General features: G+C 35.6%; 1 protein-coding gene across 3 annotated transcripts in view; it reads right to left on the bottom strand.

Annotated features, from left to right (window-relative positions):
* FER (FER tyrosine kinase) overlaps window positions 1-20,809 on the bottom strand; it is a 195,092-nt gene that overhangs the window by 101,895 nt on the left and 72,388 nt on the right. For 2 of the 3 annotated variants that reach the window (XR_012997479.1, XM_076363240.1), the window contains exons 11-12: window positions 8,751-8,843; window positions 1,893-2,096 (exon numbers count right to left, since the gene is read on the bottom strand). Coding sequence is in view for 2 of the 3 variants with exons in the window: in XM_076363240.1 (XP_076219355.1) it covers window positions 1,893-2,096; window positions 8,751-8,843 (297 nt within the window). In the remaining variant the exon portion in view is untranslated. The remainder of the gene's footprint in view (window positions 1-1,892; window positions 2,097-8,750; window positions 8,844-20,809) is intronic. The other variant, XM_076363241.1, reaches the window with a different exon arrangement.

Below are 20,809 nucleotides of genomic sequence, written 5' to 3'. Positions count from 1 at the left end.
TTGCATTAAACTCTCCTCAAACTTCCCTACCAAAACGTTCACGAATACAATCCCTCTTGTTATACAACCATAACAGTCCCACCATCTACTAACTCCTTTTTAGAGCTTAATAAGCTTTTTCTCTTTTTACAATTAATGCTTTTTTCATGATAAATGCAGAAAATTCACCCCACAGAAGTGCATAAGGAGTCCTGCATTTCTTTAAGTAAAAGTTTTAACTTCCATGATTGCCAAGAAAATCTGCCACAAATTAATGCCAAGAGCAGATGAACATAATGCCGTATTACTAAATGTACAAGCAGACAGATCTAGTGACGTGATGATGTTTGGACTGTCCAAGCTATGCAATATTAAAAAATATTGATCTTACATTTCAAATGTAATTCCTAAGACAAAGTAGTGAAATTATGGAAATAAAGATAGCTTTTTAAATTTTTTTTTGTGGAAAAACCAATACAAAAAAGAATCAGCTTACAGGTAGGGTGGCCTCAAAGTAATACTTATTAAAAACCCCTGTATTTTAACCAACTTGAAAGTCCAATCTACATTTTTTGAAGATTTACTTGCCACATACAATGATTTACACAAAATTATTTCAGCCACACCAAGTATACAATATGCATTTATTTCTGCTGGGTCGGGATCAGAGAGCTCCAAGCATCCTGTAAGACTCTGTGCATCTAGGTATAGGCAATGTTATTGCTCTTATTTTCTCATTCAGCACTCTGACACATCAAAATCTTTAAGGTCGTAAATTCAAAATAAAATAAACACTGACTTCGTGTAAAGGTTCACTTCTACAAGGAAAACTCTAGGTTAAAATTAATGAAAACTGCAGCTGGACAAGTAACCATGACCATTGATCTTACAGAAGCCTTCCAACTTCTGTGAAGCCTGAAAAGTATCACTGCCCCTCATTACAAGGGAATAAACCAGGTACACAATATTGACTTCTCCCAGGCATGCTGCATCAGCTGGGGATTTAGATGAGGAAATTCCCTCATCGCTATGCAACTAAATTTGTGTATTTTTCTGTATATGGCAGATTTTATTACAAGAGACTGAAATATGTTTTGGCAGCATTACTGAATCGGAACTGAGAATTATTTGCTGCTATGTCATACTTCAAGAAGAGTATCTAGTAATGTTATGAGAACTGTCATATTTTGAATGAGTTTGAAATTCTGAAAGGTAAAAAGAAAAATACATACATTAAAAACACAATTAACGTATTAAGAAGAATAAAAAGAAATACATTGGGAAAAGGCATATAAAAATTAACATACTGTTTAAAATGACCAATTTTTCCTAAGTTAGAGCAACAAGGGGATCAATTCTGGTCCTTAGAAGCATGTATGCTGTGCAACATCCAAAAGCGTTTGTGTTATACTGAACAAAACAATATTCATAGGGCTAAAAAGAACATAAGCATCTCCAGTGCAGCAGGGACTTCAATTCCCAACTGTACAGAAACCAGCACAAACTATTTTCTTTTCTGTGAATGTTCAGGAAGATTCAGTGGAATCTTTACAGTCTGAATTAAAAGTAGCCTAATTAGCACCAGCTATGAAAATGGGTTTAAAAATAAATAAACGTACATCTATAAATTAGTAGTAACAAGTACTGGATTTCAAAACATTTACAGAAATATCTTGGCTTTTCAATGTAAGGTAAAAGATGTTGAATAACCTCATAGTTCATATTTCTCTTTTGTTTCCCAAAATGACCTTTTCCCCTGATTTCAGCACTGATGGAAATATTTCCAACAGCTTTCATATTTTCATATAAAGGCTAAAGCCATTTGCCATAGTAAATTATGTAGAACCTAAATTGTTTAGCTGAAATTATAAACTTCCTAAAATTGAATATTCAGTACTATATCAGAGACGTACATCAGCATATTGTATGATAAAGTGTCTCCGTTGTCCATCTGAAAACACAGAAAGGACATATTCACCAGGTTTCCCGTGGCTCTCTCGCACCAAGAAGTCTCCTTGCTGTTTTAACAGCTCCTGGGCTTCTATTCTTGGAATTGCACCGTGATACCAGTCTTGCTCAGCCAATGGTTTCTCAGTGGTTGATATTACATCAAAGAACTTGGGAAAAATATTGAAGAAAAATGTTACTATAACAGTACATTTTTAGAGTTTACTTTTACATGAAAAGTATGATAAACAATAATTTCTATTTCTGTATCTAAATTATGTATTGCTATTAACAAACAAAATCAAGGCTCTTACATTTACAGAAAAGGCATACTGATCACCTTCTTTTCTATTACCTAAAAAATTAATATATAAAAAGCAGAAGTTTATGGAAACGTCCATAAAACCATGTCATATTTTTCACTTGGCCTGCTATTTTTCCTAAGTCATACCGACCAACTCCTCCTCACACATTCTGACATGCTATTAACAACAATTCAAAATGAACCATTTCTTTATCCAGACAGAAACTTCTCAGACATAAAAACATAATAAATTGATTTACACAAAGCATTTGAATTGGATAAATTGTTTTCACAGAATTTACCAATTGCATCCCAAATCAATTAATAGCTCTATGAGACATTTTTCCTAGCATTTACACTGTAGCACAGAATATACACCTGGGTGTACTGTGCTTATGAAATAATTTCTTACAGTCTTTGTGCCTTCAGAAACTCTATGCTAAACATAGAGTTTCTGAAGGCACAAAGATTGTAAGAAATTACTTTCACTGGCTATAAATGGAAGGTAATGAGCTTTAACCTACAATTTCACATATTAATTTTAACAAGCTTACATTGTTTAAGAAAACACTGAGGAAAACTTTGTATTTTGTTCAATAACCACTTCAGATTTATTTGTTATGGCTAGACAGACAAGCCCTTACTTAAGCTGTATGTTATTCAAAATCGTTAGTGCCAGAGCTCATAGAAATTATCACTGCCAGAGTGGTAAAGCTCTGAACAAAATAACACAGTGCGTACTGTATTGTGAGTTGAACAGATATGTGAATGTGTCCCAGGCAAGCCTGCTGAACTGCAATTTAGATAACAGCACGAACAGCCACACCTCAATTAAGCACGATCAAACAGATACAAACAAAGCATACGATTCTGAATTAACCTCTCCTACTGCTCTGCCCTGATAAAGAAAAGGTTTTCTTCGTATCATCCTTGATGATACAATATTTCCCCTATGGGGATGGGGAAAAGAGAATGGAAACACTCCATTGGTGCATGCAAGGGAAAAATTTGATATGGTGCAGCTACGGGCATGGTGGAGGCCATCTGCACATGGCATCTCAGGTCTTCCTGAGGAGATATTTACGTTAAGATGACTTACCTAGCCAAAAAACACTAGGAATAATCTCAGACTCTCAGAGTGGGAATGAGTAGACCCAAGAAAGGGAATCTACTCAGAACTTCTTGTTTCCAAATATCTGTAATTCTTTAGCAGTTTCATAGTAAAGTTTCTGGTATAAAAAATGCCTTTGTCTGTGGGTTCCTGGCTGCCTTTCTAAGTTATACCTCAAAAGGTCTAGTTTAGTCCAGGATCCTGATGGAAAACTGGAGAACATATTTAAGAGCCTGACAGAGCCTCATATTCTCAGACATCAACACCGGGATCTAGAGCCCTGGGCCCATATCAGGGATCATTTCAGACATGGGATTTGAGGCCAGCACTGTAACCAATAGACTCACCACTAGAAAGAGCGAGTAGGCTCTATTACAGATTTTGCTCTATTACAGATTCAGAGCTAGGAAGGACTGTGTAAGAAATAACAACAGCTTGAACAGAAAGTGCACAGTCAGAATTTTTAGGAGCAAAAGATGTACTCCAAGGTACTGTGTTTATCAGCATAGTGAACTACTAAAAGCCCAACATCTTGTTTGGCCAAGAAGGCAGTCATATATTTCAATTTCATCAACAGTTAAATACTTCTCAGATCAGAGCTGTCTACCACTGTTAAATGACATTAAGTCATTCTCTTTCAGAAATTCCTAAAAGAAAAATTAAGCTTTCAAAATGTTAGAGAATGTTATTTACTTGAACATTTATTGTTCAAAGACACTGAGTTTGACTTGCCAGAAAACCCAGACCTTTGCTATGCTATCAAGAAATGTTAAGGGGTTCAGAGTAGCAAAGCCTTTGCCACAGAAACACATTTCTACTTGAGAGGAAATGTCTCTAAGGATAAAAGGACAGTTCAGGGTCAATAAACTAGTTCATGGTCTTCACAAAGGAAGGTTAAAAAATAATAAAAAATCTGACGTGCAAGTAATTTTATAGCTTACTAAAGAGGAAGCCACCAGATAATAACACCTGCTTATATTTGGACTGGGTCAAGTCTGCGTCACTGTTCAGACAATCATGATCACATGCCAGAATAAAACATCTTAAAAGCCTTTATGACAAGGGAAAAAGCTTATGGAAGAACAAAAGACCAATTCAGACATTGCTAACTATGGCATTGTTTATGACACTAACGTCAATCTTCCCCCTTCTTTTAAATTTGGTTAAACTTAATATTTATTACTTTAGAAGGAAACAATGAAAATTCCACAAGGTATCCTCTGCTGATTGTCTCCTACCTTACATTACTTTTAGTCATATACTATGGTGCAATCATAATCAAAGTGGTTTCTCTGATGAAACAAGCAGTAATTACTTATGTTTTGAATGTTATTAAAATTGCATTAAATTAGGAACAAGTCTTCCAACTCCAGTATATTTTCTGTATGATACAATATTCACCCTGACTGGCTATGAAAGAAAACATAGCTGAAAGCCCAGAAAGAACAGTACAAATGCAAGATATATAATCATTTTGATATTGATTTCAACTCAGTTTACACCACTTAGTGCTAATGTTTCTACTTCATTTTATAGTTAGAATTAAATGGTTTAAATACAAGAAGGTTAGTCTTTAAAGAAGATAGAGGGAAAAAGGCTACCCCCACAAAACTAAATTCCCATCTTTTTTCTTTAAACTCTACTGAGTTTAAATATCAGTAAGCAACTTAATATGACTAATTAGATACCTGAGAGAACAAGTTTGCATTCTAGTCCTCCATGTTTTACAATTTCACTTAGGAGATGAGATCTCTTGCTCATTTGTATGTACACACTTACAGGATCACTTAGTGATTCAACAGCTTAAATGAAGACACATTTTTCTAAAAGTTTTGTCGGTAATTTGACTAGAAGCTTAAAATAAACAATTAACAAAATCATACAGAAGGAAAGGAACTCACGCTGTCGAATTTCTACTCTCCCTCCCACCCCCCTCCTTTTTTTTGCCTTTTCTTTTTCTATTTATTGCCATATTTAGCTCATGGGGTTTTGGGGGGGGCAGGGGGGAGGGGACCCTTATATACTTCATCACACTTTTCCTTCTGAGAAGAGGGAAATGCTCTCATATACTTCATCATGCTCCTCATGGACCTGTTACTGTCCTCTTTACTTATTCTGAGCCCCCTTCGCTCTCCCTGTTTAACAATCCATTGAAAGAGCAGTTTTTCTCCAACAGTAAAATGAAGCAGTCCCCAGCTGCTGCCCTTATTCAAGAGAAAAATTGAGCAAACAGCAGTGTATTATTTCTAACTTCAAAAAATGAGATATTATTCCTGTACTTATGCTGTCAATGAAAAGAAAATAATAATGCGAATAATATTTTATTAAACTAATAGCTTACTCAGTATTGTATTTTCACATATATTCTGAGCTCAAACTTTGCGTACTTCCTTATTTTCCATCTTTAAGCAAACAAAACATTTTGTCAAGACATTTTTTCTCTCCCAGTGTAAGAGGGGCACAGACACTGATGAGAAAGTAAAGCAATATATTTAGGTTGATAATTTGAGACAATTCCCTATGGAATATCCTGCCTTTAGCCTCAGTGTACCTGGCTCATTCCCACATGCTAATATACCATATGAAACCAACATTAATTCCACCTATTAACCTATAAACAAGAAAAAAGTTATCCTATAAACAATAACAGATATCTGTGCCAAGCTCGAATGCCTCAGTGGCAAAAAAAATAGGCGGAAGGGCAGAAGCTGGCATTCATGATGCAATTCATTCAGAGTCTTCCTTCAGTTCATTCACAGCACTGCATTACAGGTACATGAAAGTTGCCCCTTTTCTTGTGTTTTCTCTCCTCATTTGATTAAACTTATGTCTCTTGCTATTATAGAAAACTGGCTTGCATTTTGTCCAAGAGAAGCCACCTGAATCCTTGACCTTGTTGTTTTCTGTTCAAACTACACTTTTTCCCTATGTTACACTTTACCTTCTCATCCTGAGAACATGTAAATCATTTAAGTGCCAACACATAAGTAACAGTTAAACTCCTGGCTGCTTTTGGAAGTACAGGGTTTCTCTACGACTTTCTTCAGATGACACAAAAAAAATTTGCTTTCCCTCATTACACACAAAATTCAACTTCTCCCACCAATTAAAGCCAGGATGATGTTTTTAGAATAGCACTACATTTAAACCAAGATATGGCTCCACTTTTGAAGTTTCATTATACTTAAAACATATAATATGAAAACAGGTAGTTAACATCACATTTTTAGATTATAAGACGATCAGTACCAGTCCTTTTCCTACTCTGCTTCGAGATCCTTTTTTGTATTGGTCTATTTAAAAAAAAAAACAAATTATTTTATGTATGTTATTATTATTTTATAATACACCTACAATAATCACTTTGTATACTTTTTTAATGGATAATAAGTTTTAAGTACCAGTTTATACATTTAGCAATAAGCACAGTTATGTAATTGTCAGCAGGAAAAAGCTGAGCAGCTGACCACATTAAGAGCTAAGTACTAACTTGTGAAGCAAATTTTAGCTGTATATGCATAGTTAGCTTTTCTAACACAAAAAAAATCGCTAAATCAAAACACAAAGCAAAACTGAAAATTGATTGGTTTATATATTCTGACTTTGAAGCTCATTTAAATGATAAGTAATCAAGAGTACACTTGTTACTCAGATTTTACTTTCTGCCTCAAATGACCCAATTATAATCTTACTTCTCCCAAACATATTCCAAGGCTTCAGCAATCCTACCTACCATGTACCTAAACTCAGATTTACACCAACTTCTATGGAATTAATAGTGATATAGATTGGAATGAAAATTGAAATGAGGCACGTAGGTTATTTAAAATGACACTTTAATTAAAGCAAATGAAAATTTTGACATTGACTTCCCCTGATTTCATCTTAAATGTTTTATCTTGATTGTCTTCTTGAAACTTTTTTCCTCCAATTTTTCTCTGAAGTACTTTTAGGTAGTATTTTTTTTTTTTAAATCATAACAAGCGGTATAACATACAAATAGACAAAGTTGCAGGCTATGTCTCACCTACACAAAGAACAGAGGTCACAGCAATATATATTTTAATATGCTTTTGCTATGAAATGTTGCATTTTTACATCAATTAGAAGTTTTATAAACCAAAGATCATGATAATGTGGAGATTTTGTTCATCTCCAGATACTTTAATATTTTAGTAGGGGTTTTCCTATTACTTTTCAAATATGTCATGCAACTTTCATATTTTTCATAGTAAAAGCGTTCCTGACCTAATTTTATCTCATTATCTTACTTATTATTCCATTCCTTTATCACTATATACAATTTTCCTATGTATACACATGTATATACACATATATGTATACATATATATGCAACTGTAATCCCTTCCACACATTCTGAATATTGTTTAGCTTAAATAAAGTTTACTGGGTCCTTTAATGGGTACTTGGATGCAATCCTGCAGCATAAAATGGAAGGCCCATTCATTCTAAAGTTTTCTCAAAAATACTATTTTGAGCTAATGTTTCAGGTGACAAGATCACAATTAAAAGGCAGTTTTAAAAAGTTTTAAAAATTCTGCCCAACTTTTTTTGGGTTGTTTTTTTGCTTGGTTTTTGGTTGGGGTTTTTTGTTTGTTTTGTTTTTTATGAGGATTTTTTTTGTTGGGAGGGTTGGGATGATCACCTGTTCCACTTCAGGAAAACAAAGGAGGAACGTTTTCAAGTAAAATCTGACACCTCCCTAAGTATGTGCTCAAGTATTCTAACTAGTCTTGCAAGCTTCCATATGAAAACAAACAGAGGTAATACAAAAGCAAAAGAAACAAAAAAGTTTCTCCATCCATTAGGGAACCTGAACAAAAGCCAACTAGACTAAGAGATACTCAACAACCATTTTTAGTGGGGATTGAAGCAAGATGTATAATACCTTATTACTTAAATAGTACCAGTTATTGAGGAAGTAATAGTAGTAGTAGCAGCAGCAGCAGTAATAATAATTAATAACAATAATAATAGTATGCTTATATACTGGTGCCTTTATAACAAATATGGGGAATGTAATTACTGCAACAATGGGTAAAGCATGCATAACCATGTGACCTACTACAGAATATCATAATACACTGCACTTCCAGTAAATCAGACTCACTGGGAAGAGTACTCTTAAAAGTATAGCACCAGTCTGGGAGCTGCAAAGTACATACAAATTCTCTTTTTTTCCTAAAGTGCAACAAGTTGTTCTGACATACTATTACGCCACGATATTATCATGTCTGCTGATCAATCAGAACAGTGGTTTTATAACATTATTTTAATGTAATTTTTGTCTATGTAGATGGAAATGCGTGATGCTTCAGGAAAAAAATCCTACTTAAGCTGTAAAAATAACAGAATGTAGTACAACACTACATTATTGATACTACTTACCGACGATGAGCCCAACATGGATTTTGGAGACCTTATAATTCCAGCTATTGAATGACGTATAGTGTCAAATCTTGAGACTTTGTCCTTCTTGTCCTAGGAGAAAAAGCAGTATCTCCAGTGAAAACAAGCAAATCAGTAGGATAATTGAATTATGGGAGAACATGGAATGTAGACTCCTGGATTTTATTTAAATAAAAGATAGGGGCTGAGCCTCTACTGATACAAACCAGTAAGTGTCAACATCAGTAGGATTAAGCTAACTCATATCAATTTAACTGCTGACAAATTCTATAACTCCTTAAATATTTTGTGCAATTATTTTAAGTATCACTATTGTTAACTATAAAGAGAACTTAAATTCTTTTGTACCCTAAAAAGAAAGGACAGAATTCTCAGTTCTCCTGAAATACATATTTTTTTAAAAGGACATTGATTTGAAACTGTATAATAAAAAAAGCCCACATAGTAAAACTCAAAAATACTTACGTACGTTATCCTTACTTAATATATAGGGTTTTTTTCCCCTTTTATTAACGTGTTCTTCTCTAACAATACACTACTTGCAGATATTAGTACCAATCAGTGCAAGTTATAGGATCCATTTGTTTTCTGGCACTACTGTAAACCATAGAGGCAGCCACTATCTGGATTTTAAATTCTGTAAGAAGAGGGCTCTAACTGGAACACTGAAACAGCCTTTAAGCATCTCTAGTTCAGCATAAGTCAATGTAAATTCCAAGGTGCACATAACTTGACTTAGTCCAAAGACTGTATATTTCTTAATCTCTGACTTACCATCAGTTCTCAAAATTAATACCGAAGAATCTTTCAAAAAATATGAAAATGTATTTTTAACACTGACAAACTGAGCTTATTTCTTGTAAATCACTCTCAGAAGCAGCCAAGATATTTTAATGAGTATTTGCAAAGTAATTAAACGTGAAGCAGAGAGACCACACATTAACAACCTCATTCTAATTAGCCATAGGTTACCTAAAGTGTAAGAAACTGATAATGGAGACAGACTACAAACGTTTGGTAGCTTTGGTTACAAAGAAAAACTGCTTCCAAGTTTTGGATGTACACCCTTGACTGAAGAAACTGAAAATCTGATAATGTAATAAATGCAGCTTCAGTTTATCCCAGGACTTCTGAATAAGCAACAAAACCTATTCATTCTGTATACAGAATATACCAGTGTTTGAAAATGACTCCCAAATACAGTTTAGTTTACTGGATATAGGTTAAACATTGTTTTAGTAAAATAAATTTATTTATTTGGTAGCAAAATTCTGTAATGTGCCTTCATTTGTGTGCTGTGAAAAAAGAGCGCAAAAAACAGTCAAACAGTCAAAACACTAATAGGGAGTTTATTAGTCACTGAAATACTCATTAACTATGTGCCCACTTATCCATCAATAACATCTTTATTCCTTGTATCAGACTCAAGTAATATTGTATGCTAACTACTATTGTTACAATAAAACACTCTTGCCGAGTCCTGATTTTTATTTTTGTAATATTGATGAATTCAACTGGCTACACAAAAAAATCAAAAAAACCAAAAAAATCTCATTAACAAGCTTGCATGCTTGCTGGGTGTGGAATGATCCACTCACTTCACACATCTCTTCAGAAGTGAGCCATGAGATTTAACTGCAAGTAAATGTTTACTTCTTATATGACAGGAAAAAGTAAGTTACCAAAAGATGTATGAATTCTACTACACTTCCCCTAAACAAACTCAAGAGTTTTCTTTCTATTTTACACTAATAGCAGGCTTATCTAATGACATCAAACTACAAGTAAGGTTCTACATTCACCAGTTTCTCCTTATCGAAAAATGTTTTTAACAAGAGGTTTTTTGACTCAAAGTACCAGAAAGACTCATGGACTGGGCCCCACCAGAGGACTTTGATAAGCACCACCAAATGACATACAGAGGCTAATAGTTGCATTAAATAGAATGAGCATTAAAATGCAGATTTAAGGGATAAACTTTGGTTCTGTTCAAAATGTAGTGCATGCCCTGTTCAAACTGCAATACATTTATAAACACTGTTTAGTATTTTCATAGCACTTTCCCTCCAACATACTGAAACTACTTTATATCTTACAGCAACAAAGACTCATAATTTGTCTGCACAGCAGGCATTATCAAACACATGAGAAACAACTGCAGCCTGTACTGAGTTCATTTTTTCCATTTAAGTATTTTTAGGGCAACCTCAATAAAACTGAAGAGCAGCAACAGTGGTCTTTTACTGAATTTTTTGCGCCATTGCCCAGCTGCAGACCACTTTAGAAGGACCCATTAGGTCTTGCAGGAAACCAGTTTTCACTGAGAATAGTATTTTCACCAGTGTGAAAGGATTTTTTTATGCATATTAGGTATAATTTTTTTCCTAATTATAATACAACCTAATTCCTAATTCAACCCAGAACAGCCCGTCTACTTTTTGGTTTTATATATATGTGTATGGTTGTATTAGTTAAGTCAGGGTGTTATTTTAAGTCTGCTTTCCAAAATAAAAGGAAATACACATCAGAGCTGTATTTCAGTGATCTCCACCCTAGCCACATTAGATTTTGAATCTCTCAGCCAAGGCCCTCACAATTTAGCAAAGGATTTAGTAGATGAAAAGATTATCTCAGGATATTAGGTTATTTAAAATTTCTGAAGGAAGCCAACAGAGAGCAGAGACTCTCTGTGTGCTCAGGAAGAAAAGTTAGTTATAATTCCACACAATATTCATTCCAACAAAAAAATCAGACATCTGACCAACCAGCACAACCATGCTGGCTGTGTAGTCACCACATACGCTTCAGACAAACTCCTAAGACATGTTACTATTTGACTAACAAACTTGAGAAGGACACTGGAAAAGAATTAGGAGTTCTGCATCAGGGATGCTGTAGAGAGCATTATGGAGTAGTATGCTTGCTAGCATACACGATGCAGCTACTAAAACATATTAGCTGATTCAGTTTCATTTCAGTTTAAATGAATTACTTTCAGAGATATTAGCAAAATGGTAGCACGATTTGTCACTTCCTTTATTTTATACTACACCAATTTCACTAAAAAGAAAACTAATCTGTGGGCCATAATATTTTATGCAATGACTGAATTACTGCAGAATAAATTGTAGTTTACCATTAAGAAGCTAGATATGTATGAAAATATATACTGTCATTAGAGGGCATTTTTAATCAATTTCTTTGACTGTGTTTAAATGTACCTTTGGCACAAGAGCACACCATACAAGGAATTATGAAAAATGCATTGACTGGTATTTCCGTTTTAGGACTAGCCATATTTCTGATCACTCTCCAGAATGAATTAAAATGAATCTCCACCGGACTTGGAACTGGCACTTAGAACAGGTCATGAATTTTCTATCTATTGGACAGCTACACCTAGCAATACTGCTGAAAATCCAACTACTTACCCTGGCATGATGCAAGACTGATTAACTTCTATATGGAATACAAACAGCCGTTTCATGGATGGGACTTCTTGTCATTATCCTCTGTGGTAAATAATGCAAAGCACTACTGGTTTTGTTTCCAAATAATATAGAAAGGATTTACTAAGACAAATAACTCTTTTATTGAGAAGCTGATTGACAGCAACTACTTGTAACCATCAGATTAGAGTGCTCTGTCATATTTTACAAGCAACAGGTTTCAGACGCAGCACTGTTGTAATTCTTCTGCCACAAAACAAGGAATGCTGAAACCCTGTTCCCAGTTGTATACACCTCAGCCAGCCTTTTCATTCCACTTCTCTTTTTCCTTCTTAATAGTCAAAACGATTACCTCAGCTCTTTTAAAGAGATGTCACAGCAGAAGACAACCACTCTGGCACTCTTAATTTTACTTTCCATTTTTCTCTTCTGACAAGATGCAGAGAGGAAAAATAAAGCATAAGAACCCCAAAAAGAAGTGCAGAATTCAGGCCAGTTGAAACACGCAAGTGAAGCACTCCCCATTTTGCTTGAGGATTTCCTCAGGTGCAACTTTATATGTGATATACAGAAAGCCGAGCTTCTGTGTTTTATATGTTTGCTTTGGGGGATTTTGTGCAACATGAGGTGCTGTCCATTTTAATGGATTTTCCACTGAATTTAGCTTCTGTGGTCATGCACTACAACTGTTTTAGAGTCCTGTGGACAAAAATCTCCCTTTTGCCAGACATACAGTTCTGCCACTGGGCAAAATCACCGCAGATGTTAGAATGCATGAAAAATAATACAATACACCCAGAAGTGTGACACAATCAAAATGACAGGCCATAAGAATCATATTCTCAATGGTATTTTGAATGAACGTGAGCAAGACAAAGCAACAGGGCAAGAGATTTTTCTTAAATTGAACTGCATAACGTAAAAGCCCAAAAGAGCTTTTTAGCTGTATAAATCTGGAAAAATGGCTGTTATCTTAGATGTTATTATAAAAGAAAAATAATCTATACTCTTTTTAGAAAAGCAAGGAATTAAGAAGCTGGAGAGAGATCTAAGATAAAGATAAAACAGAATTAATGCTTCTGAGGGACAGGCAAATAGTAACACTGTCTCTCCTGATCAAAAGGTGGAACATTAGCAATAAGAGGGACAGCGGGCAATGCAGCATATATTCAATATTGCTACAAAAACCTAGCCAGACATGTACATATAGGTGATATAAATAGGCCAATACTTTAATATTATTCCATTCAAAGAAAGACCGCCTAATGAGTCAGATCTGTATTCATGCTGATGGTTCATAAGTTGAATGTGGGCTTGCAAATGAAGTTAGGAACCTTCACAGGAAGTTTAGAGGAAATATGAGGAGGACTCTCCAACTGAAAGGGAAGACACTCTCAGAATAAAAGGGGACTTCGATTAGAAGAACATAATCAGTAGTATCTAAAAGATGAGCATGATAATACTGTTTCTGAGATTTGGCTAGGGAACTGGTCTTCAGAGATTTTGATGAAAACTATTTCAGTACCGTACAAGAGCTCTAAGATAAAACCAGAAGGTAGGATTTCCTGGTAGTTATTGCAAATGATATGTTCAATGAACTTACAGATAAAAAAGACATATCAGTCAGTATCTGCCAGAGCAGTTGAGATACTCTCCTTTTCATAAAGTGAATGCCAGCTTCATTTCTGGTTTGAAGATACTATTTCCCTGATGAAAAAGGTGCCAGAACAACATTCATCTTAAGGCTTCAAATTTAGATAATAGGGAGAACGAGGAAGATTTTTGCTCTGAGAAGGCTGTAGAAGTCTGGCATGAGAATGGAGTTTTGTGATTTATACGCAAGAGTTCTTCAAAGAAGCTTTAGAGAAAATAATTTTCTGAAAATGACCCTCTGCATTAGTCACTTCAGCAGTGGAAATTAAAAGTTACTGAGGAGAGGCCCCAAAAACCTGTGATAAACTTGGACTATGACAATAACTCTGGCCGGCCTATTGATGAGTGGATATACTAACCACAAAATCTTTGTGTGTCTGTTTTATAGGTATTAGCACATACTAAAGGAGATGTAAATGCTGATGCACATTGAAACATTAACATACAGTAGAACATGTCCGATGCCCCTGAAGTCTATGATTTTATTTCAGAAATAAGACTAATCTCATACCTCGCAAAGCTTTTTTTTCCTCATCCATGACAGAACTGGGTATCTCAGAAAGACCACATGTAGAAAACCAGATAAAGGATCATGCTATATTTACCAAACAAAACAGGATATTTTAAACTATTAACATGTCACTCACACAGGGAACGAGTTGCTGGCTGAATACGAGCTTATTATTTGAGCTGAACAGATCATCTAATCTTTGGACCACCTTCCCTGGAATTATAATATGCATTTTCTTAGTTTGCTATCGTAGATATCTAGAATTGGGAGCAGCACTGTGCAGAGCCATGAAAATGTAACACAGAGTTATTAAAAATTAAAACATTCAGAGCTAATTAAAAATATCTCAAGTACGCAGTGAAACCAATTAAACAACACAGCTATTCAAAAAACATTTTTTGATAAGGTAACATTTTCTGTTTTAAGCACAAGTAACACCTTCCAAAGCAGCAGAAATGATGCATAATTGACACACACATATTGTAAAACACTGCACTGGATGTAAATTAATGTTCCACCTTCTGAATTGCAGGGGGTAGCCTGAAAAACAAGACTTACTGGTGTGAAATTTAAGAACAGCTGTGTTTTCTCAGACCAAAGATACATCTCAGGCCATGCCAGTGGCCTAATGGCCTGTAAGGAAAGGAGAATGATAATTCTTCAGAGCATATCCTTGTCCTCTGAAGATCTGTGGTATAAGATTCGCCTTAGTAGTGTAAGATGTTTCTACATGTAACAGTCATGGAAGGATTTTCCTTCCGTAAATTTTTTCAGCTGCTTTCTGAATCTCTATAAACTATTACAACCCACTGCTGTAGCAACCAGTTGCACAACTTAATTACATGTTTTTAAAGAACATGTTTGTCTGCTCGCTCTGAATCATCTGCCTACTGTGGTTATTTGATGGTCCCTGCTTCTTGTTTCTGAAGAAACAGTGAACAACCATTATTCCCTATTCACTTTCTCCACGTCACCCAACACCAAACACACTGTATACATCTTTATCACATTCCCCTTCTGTCTGCTTTTTCAAGTCTGAAAAGCCCAATATACTTATTCACTAATTCTACAGAAGTTCCTCCACGTATCTGAGCATTATTTTGCCTTTCTGAATTCTCCTGCATCAATTTTGTAATTTAGGGAGTGTCCTGGTTTCGGCAGGGATAGAGTTAATTTCCTTTCTAGTAGCTGGTACAGTGTTTTGGATTTAGGATGAGAACAAAGTTGATAACGCACCAATGTTTTAGTTGTTGCTAGGCAGTGCTTACACTAGCCAAGGACTTTTCAGCTTCCCATGCTCTACTGACTGAGAAGGCTGGAGGTGCACAAGGAGCTGGGAGGGGGCACAGCCAAACTGGCCAAAGGGACATTCCATACCATGTGACGTCATGCTCAGTACATAAACTGGGGAAAGCTGGCCGGGGGGGGCCGCTGCTCGGGGACTGGCTGGGCATCGGTCGGCAGGTGGTGAGCAATTGTACTTGCTTTGTGTATTATTATTATTATTATTATTATTATTATTATTATTATTATTATCATCATCATCATCATTTTATTTCAATTATTAAACTGTTTTTTATCTGAACCCACGAGTTTTTTCTCACTTGTGCTCTTCCAATTCTCTCCCCCATCCCACCGGGTGGGGGGGAGTGAGCGAGCGGCTGCGTGGTGCTTAGTTGCCAACTGAGATTAAACCACAACAGGGAGCTGAAAATAAAAGCGGCTACATGGAGCCAGACTCTTCTAGGGGGTACACAGCAAAAGCACAAGCAGCAACAGACAATTTGCATCAAGAAAAATTCCAGTTAGATACTGAAAAAAAAATTCACAATAAGGACAGTGATCAAATACTGAATACTGAATTAGGTTGCCCAGAGAGAATTCCATCACTGGAACTGCTAGAATCTCAACTGCAACAAGGCATTGTGCAGCCTGATAAAATACCAAAGATGACCCTGCTCTGAGCAAGAAGCTAGACCAGATGTCCTCCCTGAGATCTCTTCCAATTTAAATTATTCTGCAGTTCTACGGCATTTGGGAAGCAGGTGCACATCAAATTATACAGTCATGTAATGTTTTCTTCTCTATTCTCTGTTCCTTTCCTGAAAATTTCTAGCATATTTTTTGGTTTTGATCACTAAGTAAATAGTGACCTGATATCTTCAGGAACATTTAGACCTTATTTTGAGTGGTAACTCAGAGTTCATTACTGGTATACGTGAAATCAAGCACTGTTACTACAATCTGGTCTGCAGGAATGTAATTACACAATATGATGCTAACACAAAAAAAAAAGACTGTTAGAAATAATATATATAATTTATAACAAGTCAAGGAATTCACTCAACTTTCTATTAAAAAATACTTCCTTTATTTCCAAATAAAGTTTGCTGCTTTTGTGATGACTTATATGCATATGATTACTTATATACCAGAATTTTGAAGGTGCAACAGAGGCTAGAAAGTAATTTATTTTGTTCAGGGAAACAGCAATAAGAAAGAACATTAAACAAGAGATTGGTGAACTATTTGGAGACAAAAACCTGAAGTAAAGTCTTTTACTTTGGAAAGTAAAAAGAAAGCCTGAGATTTCAGCAAACACTCTGTGTAAATAAATTAATTTTTAAAAAAGGAGCATGAATACTATGATTGACCCTATGCTTTCTTTTTGAATGACTATCTGTCAGAACAGAATGTAGAGTTAAGTTGTCTGCACTATGTTTTCTGTTTTAATTAGAGTTTCAGAGGACCAATTTTTCAAGCTATGTATGAAATGTCAGGGAAATGTCACCTTCATCTTTGAAATGATTAGTAAATCTTCCAAACACACAAATACGTATTAGAGGTCTTTAAGGAAGTAGAGTACCTCTTAATGGGGGCTAGCAATAATGTTTCCAGAGACTTGGTACTTTTTAGTTATTATATACTAAACAGCCTTTTTATTTTAAAAAGACAGGATTTTTATTTCACCTAATTATCACAAAGAATGTCAAGTGTGCTCTAGAGAAGTAATGACTAAACGTATCGCACCTAAGCTGAGGCACTGAGATCCTGTCCAATAGCTATTTTTTGTGGAAGGAAAAAGTAGCCAGACAAAAGCTTTTGCAAGGCAGATAGAGAGGCCCCTGAAATTCAGTAAGGAATTCCTGCTTTGCTTAATGAATGTATCTGTACACCACTAAATCCTAATACACCTCCATCCACTGATTGCATAATGATGCCAAAGAAAGGAGAATTGATTTCAATAAAGGTGATTTAACAAACCAATTCAGACTTCTGAAAGCTTAGAGCCAAATTTAGAATAAATACATATTTTTGAAAAATTAAGTTTAAATGCCATTACCGTATGTAACTGGGGAAACAGGTAACAAGGAAAACGAAGGCTTTGGTCCTACAAAAACTCAGGCTGGTATGTAAATGTACAGATATGAATTGTCTCACTGATTTCAAGGCACTGTTAATAACCAATAATGCTATTATTAACTGAATGTACAAATATTTTATTAATTCTTACACTATCACTTTACTAGTTTCAAGTAATCAAAAATTATCAAACTTCAGTCTGTACAGCACTTGCTATAGCTGAAAGGGAAGTACCTGGTCATAACATGATCCTTCTCCTCCTTGGTTGTCATTGCCGCATCACAGTAAGAGGATCCCCGAATACACACACAAGGCCTCTCTTGCTGTAATTCTCTGTAAGCTCATGAAGTTGCAATGGGAGAACATAAACCAGACTATACTCAGCGCTCCTAGTTGTACTGAAGTACCTAATGTTCACAAAAACAAGAAAACCTACATTTTCTCACATCCAAAAAAACAAGACGATGAACTAGCTGCTGGTCAAAGTCACCATCTGCCAGAACAACATCTTGCTCAACATTCAGGCTGTGCTGCCACTTGAGAAAACCAAGAACCACAACAAGCCGAAGAGCAGTGAATGAACTGCTGCCACTGTTCAGGCAAGAAGTGACCAAACCAACCTGAACCACAGTCAAGACTGGATGCGAGGTAAGAGTATACAAATGGAGTGGGAATGTATTACATTTCTTCAAATACTCTCCCTATTTCCAAACATTTTCATCTTCCTAAGCCAGATATAATTTTTAGCCTGGAAACCAGCATTTATGGTTTGGCAGTTACATGTACTAACAACATCAGAATAAGTAATCAGTGAATCAGTGAGATTTCATGAATGTGACTTGAAATTTCAATAATATAACCATAAATTTAAAAACAACATAAAGCTCAAAATATGTTAGAGAAAAAATGTTAAGAGACCATAAAACATGCAAAGCAAACCAACTGTGGCAAAATTTTGTATTTCCATCATCTAAACATTACAGTTTGTCAGATGGCTATGAAAAGCACATGTTTTATTAGCTAGAAATACATGTGCAAGTCATTTAAAGTTAACAATTCTTAGGAGCATTTTTGATGCGAAGAGGCTAGTTTTATTCTGTACTTTATTACTGTACACATCCAGCTGAAATAGTTTCAGGCGTGTGCAATCCAAATTCTACAGAAGAACAGAGAAATATAGTAACTCTAGAACTGCTGCCCCAGAGTCATAATCAAGATCAACACTAGAGCTGCCATTTGAAGTGACGAAGTCTTCAATGTGAAATATGTTTTAAAACTGGTTATATACATGCATACACACACAGAGATTGATCTTACCATCCCCCTTTCAAGTTAAAAAAACAAAAACCAAAATCTGAGCTAGAAAGAAAATTCTTGATAAGGTAATGGAATAAATGGATTTCTTTTAAATACACATGTGTTATGCTGCGTTACTAGAATTTGGAAAACTTCATCTCTATTTGACTGAATTGTGATAAAACATCAACTGATCACTTTTCCTCCACTGAAGATGGACATTAGTGTAGAAAATAAATTCTATGTCCTGAAGTTTTCATATACTCAATTTTCCACAAAAAGTATAAAGACAGACAGTGGTTTTGGAACTTGTTAACAAATGACAATATTCCGTAATAGCACTTCCTCAACTGAATGGTTAAGTTTTAGGTGGCCAGTAGATAGCTTAACTTTTAAAAAAGTTAACACCTAACTCTTCAAACTTACAAATACTACTTAAGGACTAATAGAACTTCATTACAACCACCGACCAAATAAAAAGAGGTAGAGTCATCCCTGCCAACCTATGTTCAAGAGAGCAACAGGGCAATTTTAACAGAAGAAAAATTTGGTGAAAGGCAGCTATATGGGCTAATAATACAAAGCCACAGGTGAAGAACCTCGAGGCTACATTTCACATGATGCATGAACAATTTTACAGTGCAGGTGGCTGAAGGACCAAACTACACATACAGTGCACCACACAATGAACTCAGCAGATTAAGCAGATATCAATACAACTTCCAGGCATTTTTATGTGAGGATCCGGACTGTTGAACATGAAGTGTGTTGCACAAAATGGCCAAAAAACCTCAATTCCTAATGGTCTCTGCAACAGTCAGTAGCTGAAGTAAGGAAATGATGAAGATCACCCACAGCTACCACAAGCATGTTGGTGAATGCCTGGAGAGCGATGTACATGTCAAAGAATGCCACCTGGAACTGGAAGTTATCTTTACTAACCGCAAACTTAAAATAACAGTAATAGGCTTGCCAGAAATCTATGTATACTTACATATCCTGCAGACTGAGAAACACAAACCGTCCTCCTTTTCTCACTACTAACAAAAACCTGTGTTCTGGTTATTTTAAACCTCCAAAATTCCAGATAGGAAGCCAAGCCACATTTCAGCAAGGCACAAAGCATTAACTGTTTTCAATCCTTTATTCCTGATCTGCACAGGCAAAACTCCTCTGGTCCCACTGACTACAATGGCATCACTATCCTGACAAAACATGGTCTCATACAGCAAATCTGTTTGGCAGTTTGTAGGGAGGGGATTAGAAGACAGCAAAAAGAAAATTACAGCTATGAGCTACAAGCAGGTGAATTACTGCTGCCATGGAGGCTAGTCAAAAGACGTTCCAGAAAAATACAGTGAATATGGAGCAAAGGTAAGGGGTCAATGAGAAGGACAGTTTGGGGGTTTCTTTGTAGAGATACAGAAAACAAAGTTTCACCTGTCCTCAACTCAAGCAAATCTCCCTCCAAAAGGAGATTTTCTAAGGAGGACTGCATCTCTTTAGAGTTCAGCATTTTGTACCCAAAGGAGAAGACATCGATAGACAACTGAACCAACTAAACGGATGCTGTACCAGCCACATAAAGTGAAAACTGAAGCTACAGGAGCAAGTAATCTGTGCATCAGCCATCAAAGCAGACCACTGTGCCAACTGGGGACCTAGATATCCAAATACAGTATTTATAAACATAGCATGAACTGAATACAGCATGCTCTTAGTGACTGCGCTTAGTATACAAGTCAGTTACTTTAATTAGAATGTAT

Source organism: Aptenodytes patagonicus, chromosome Z (assembly GCF_965638725.1).
Source record: "Aptenodytes patagonicus chromosome Z, bAptPat1.pri.cur, whole genome shotgun sequence".
NCBI classification, from domain to species: domain Eukaryota; kingdom Metazoa; phylum Chordata; class Aves; order Sphenisciformes; family Spheniscidae; genus Aptenodytes; species Aptenodytes patagonicus.
The sequence above is the reverse complement of the archived record's forward strand: the minus strand, read 5'-3'. Positions and strand labels throughout refer to the sequence as shown.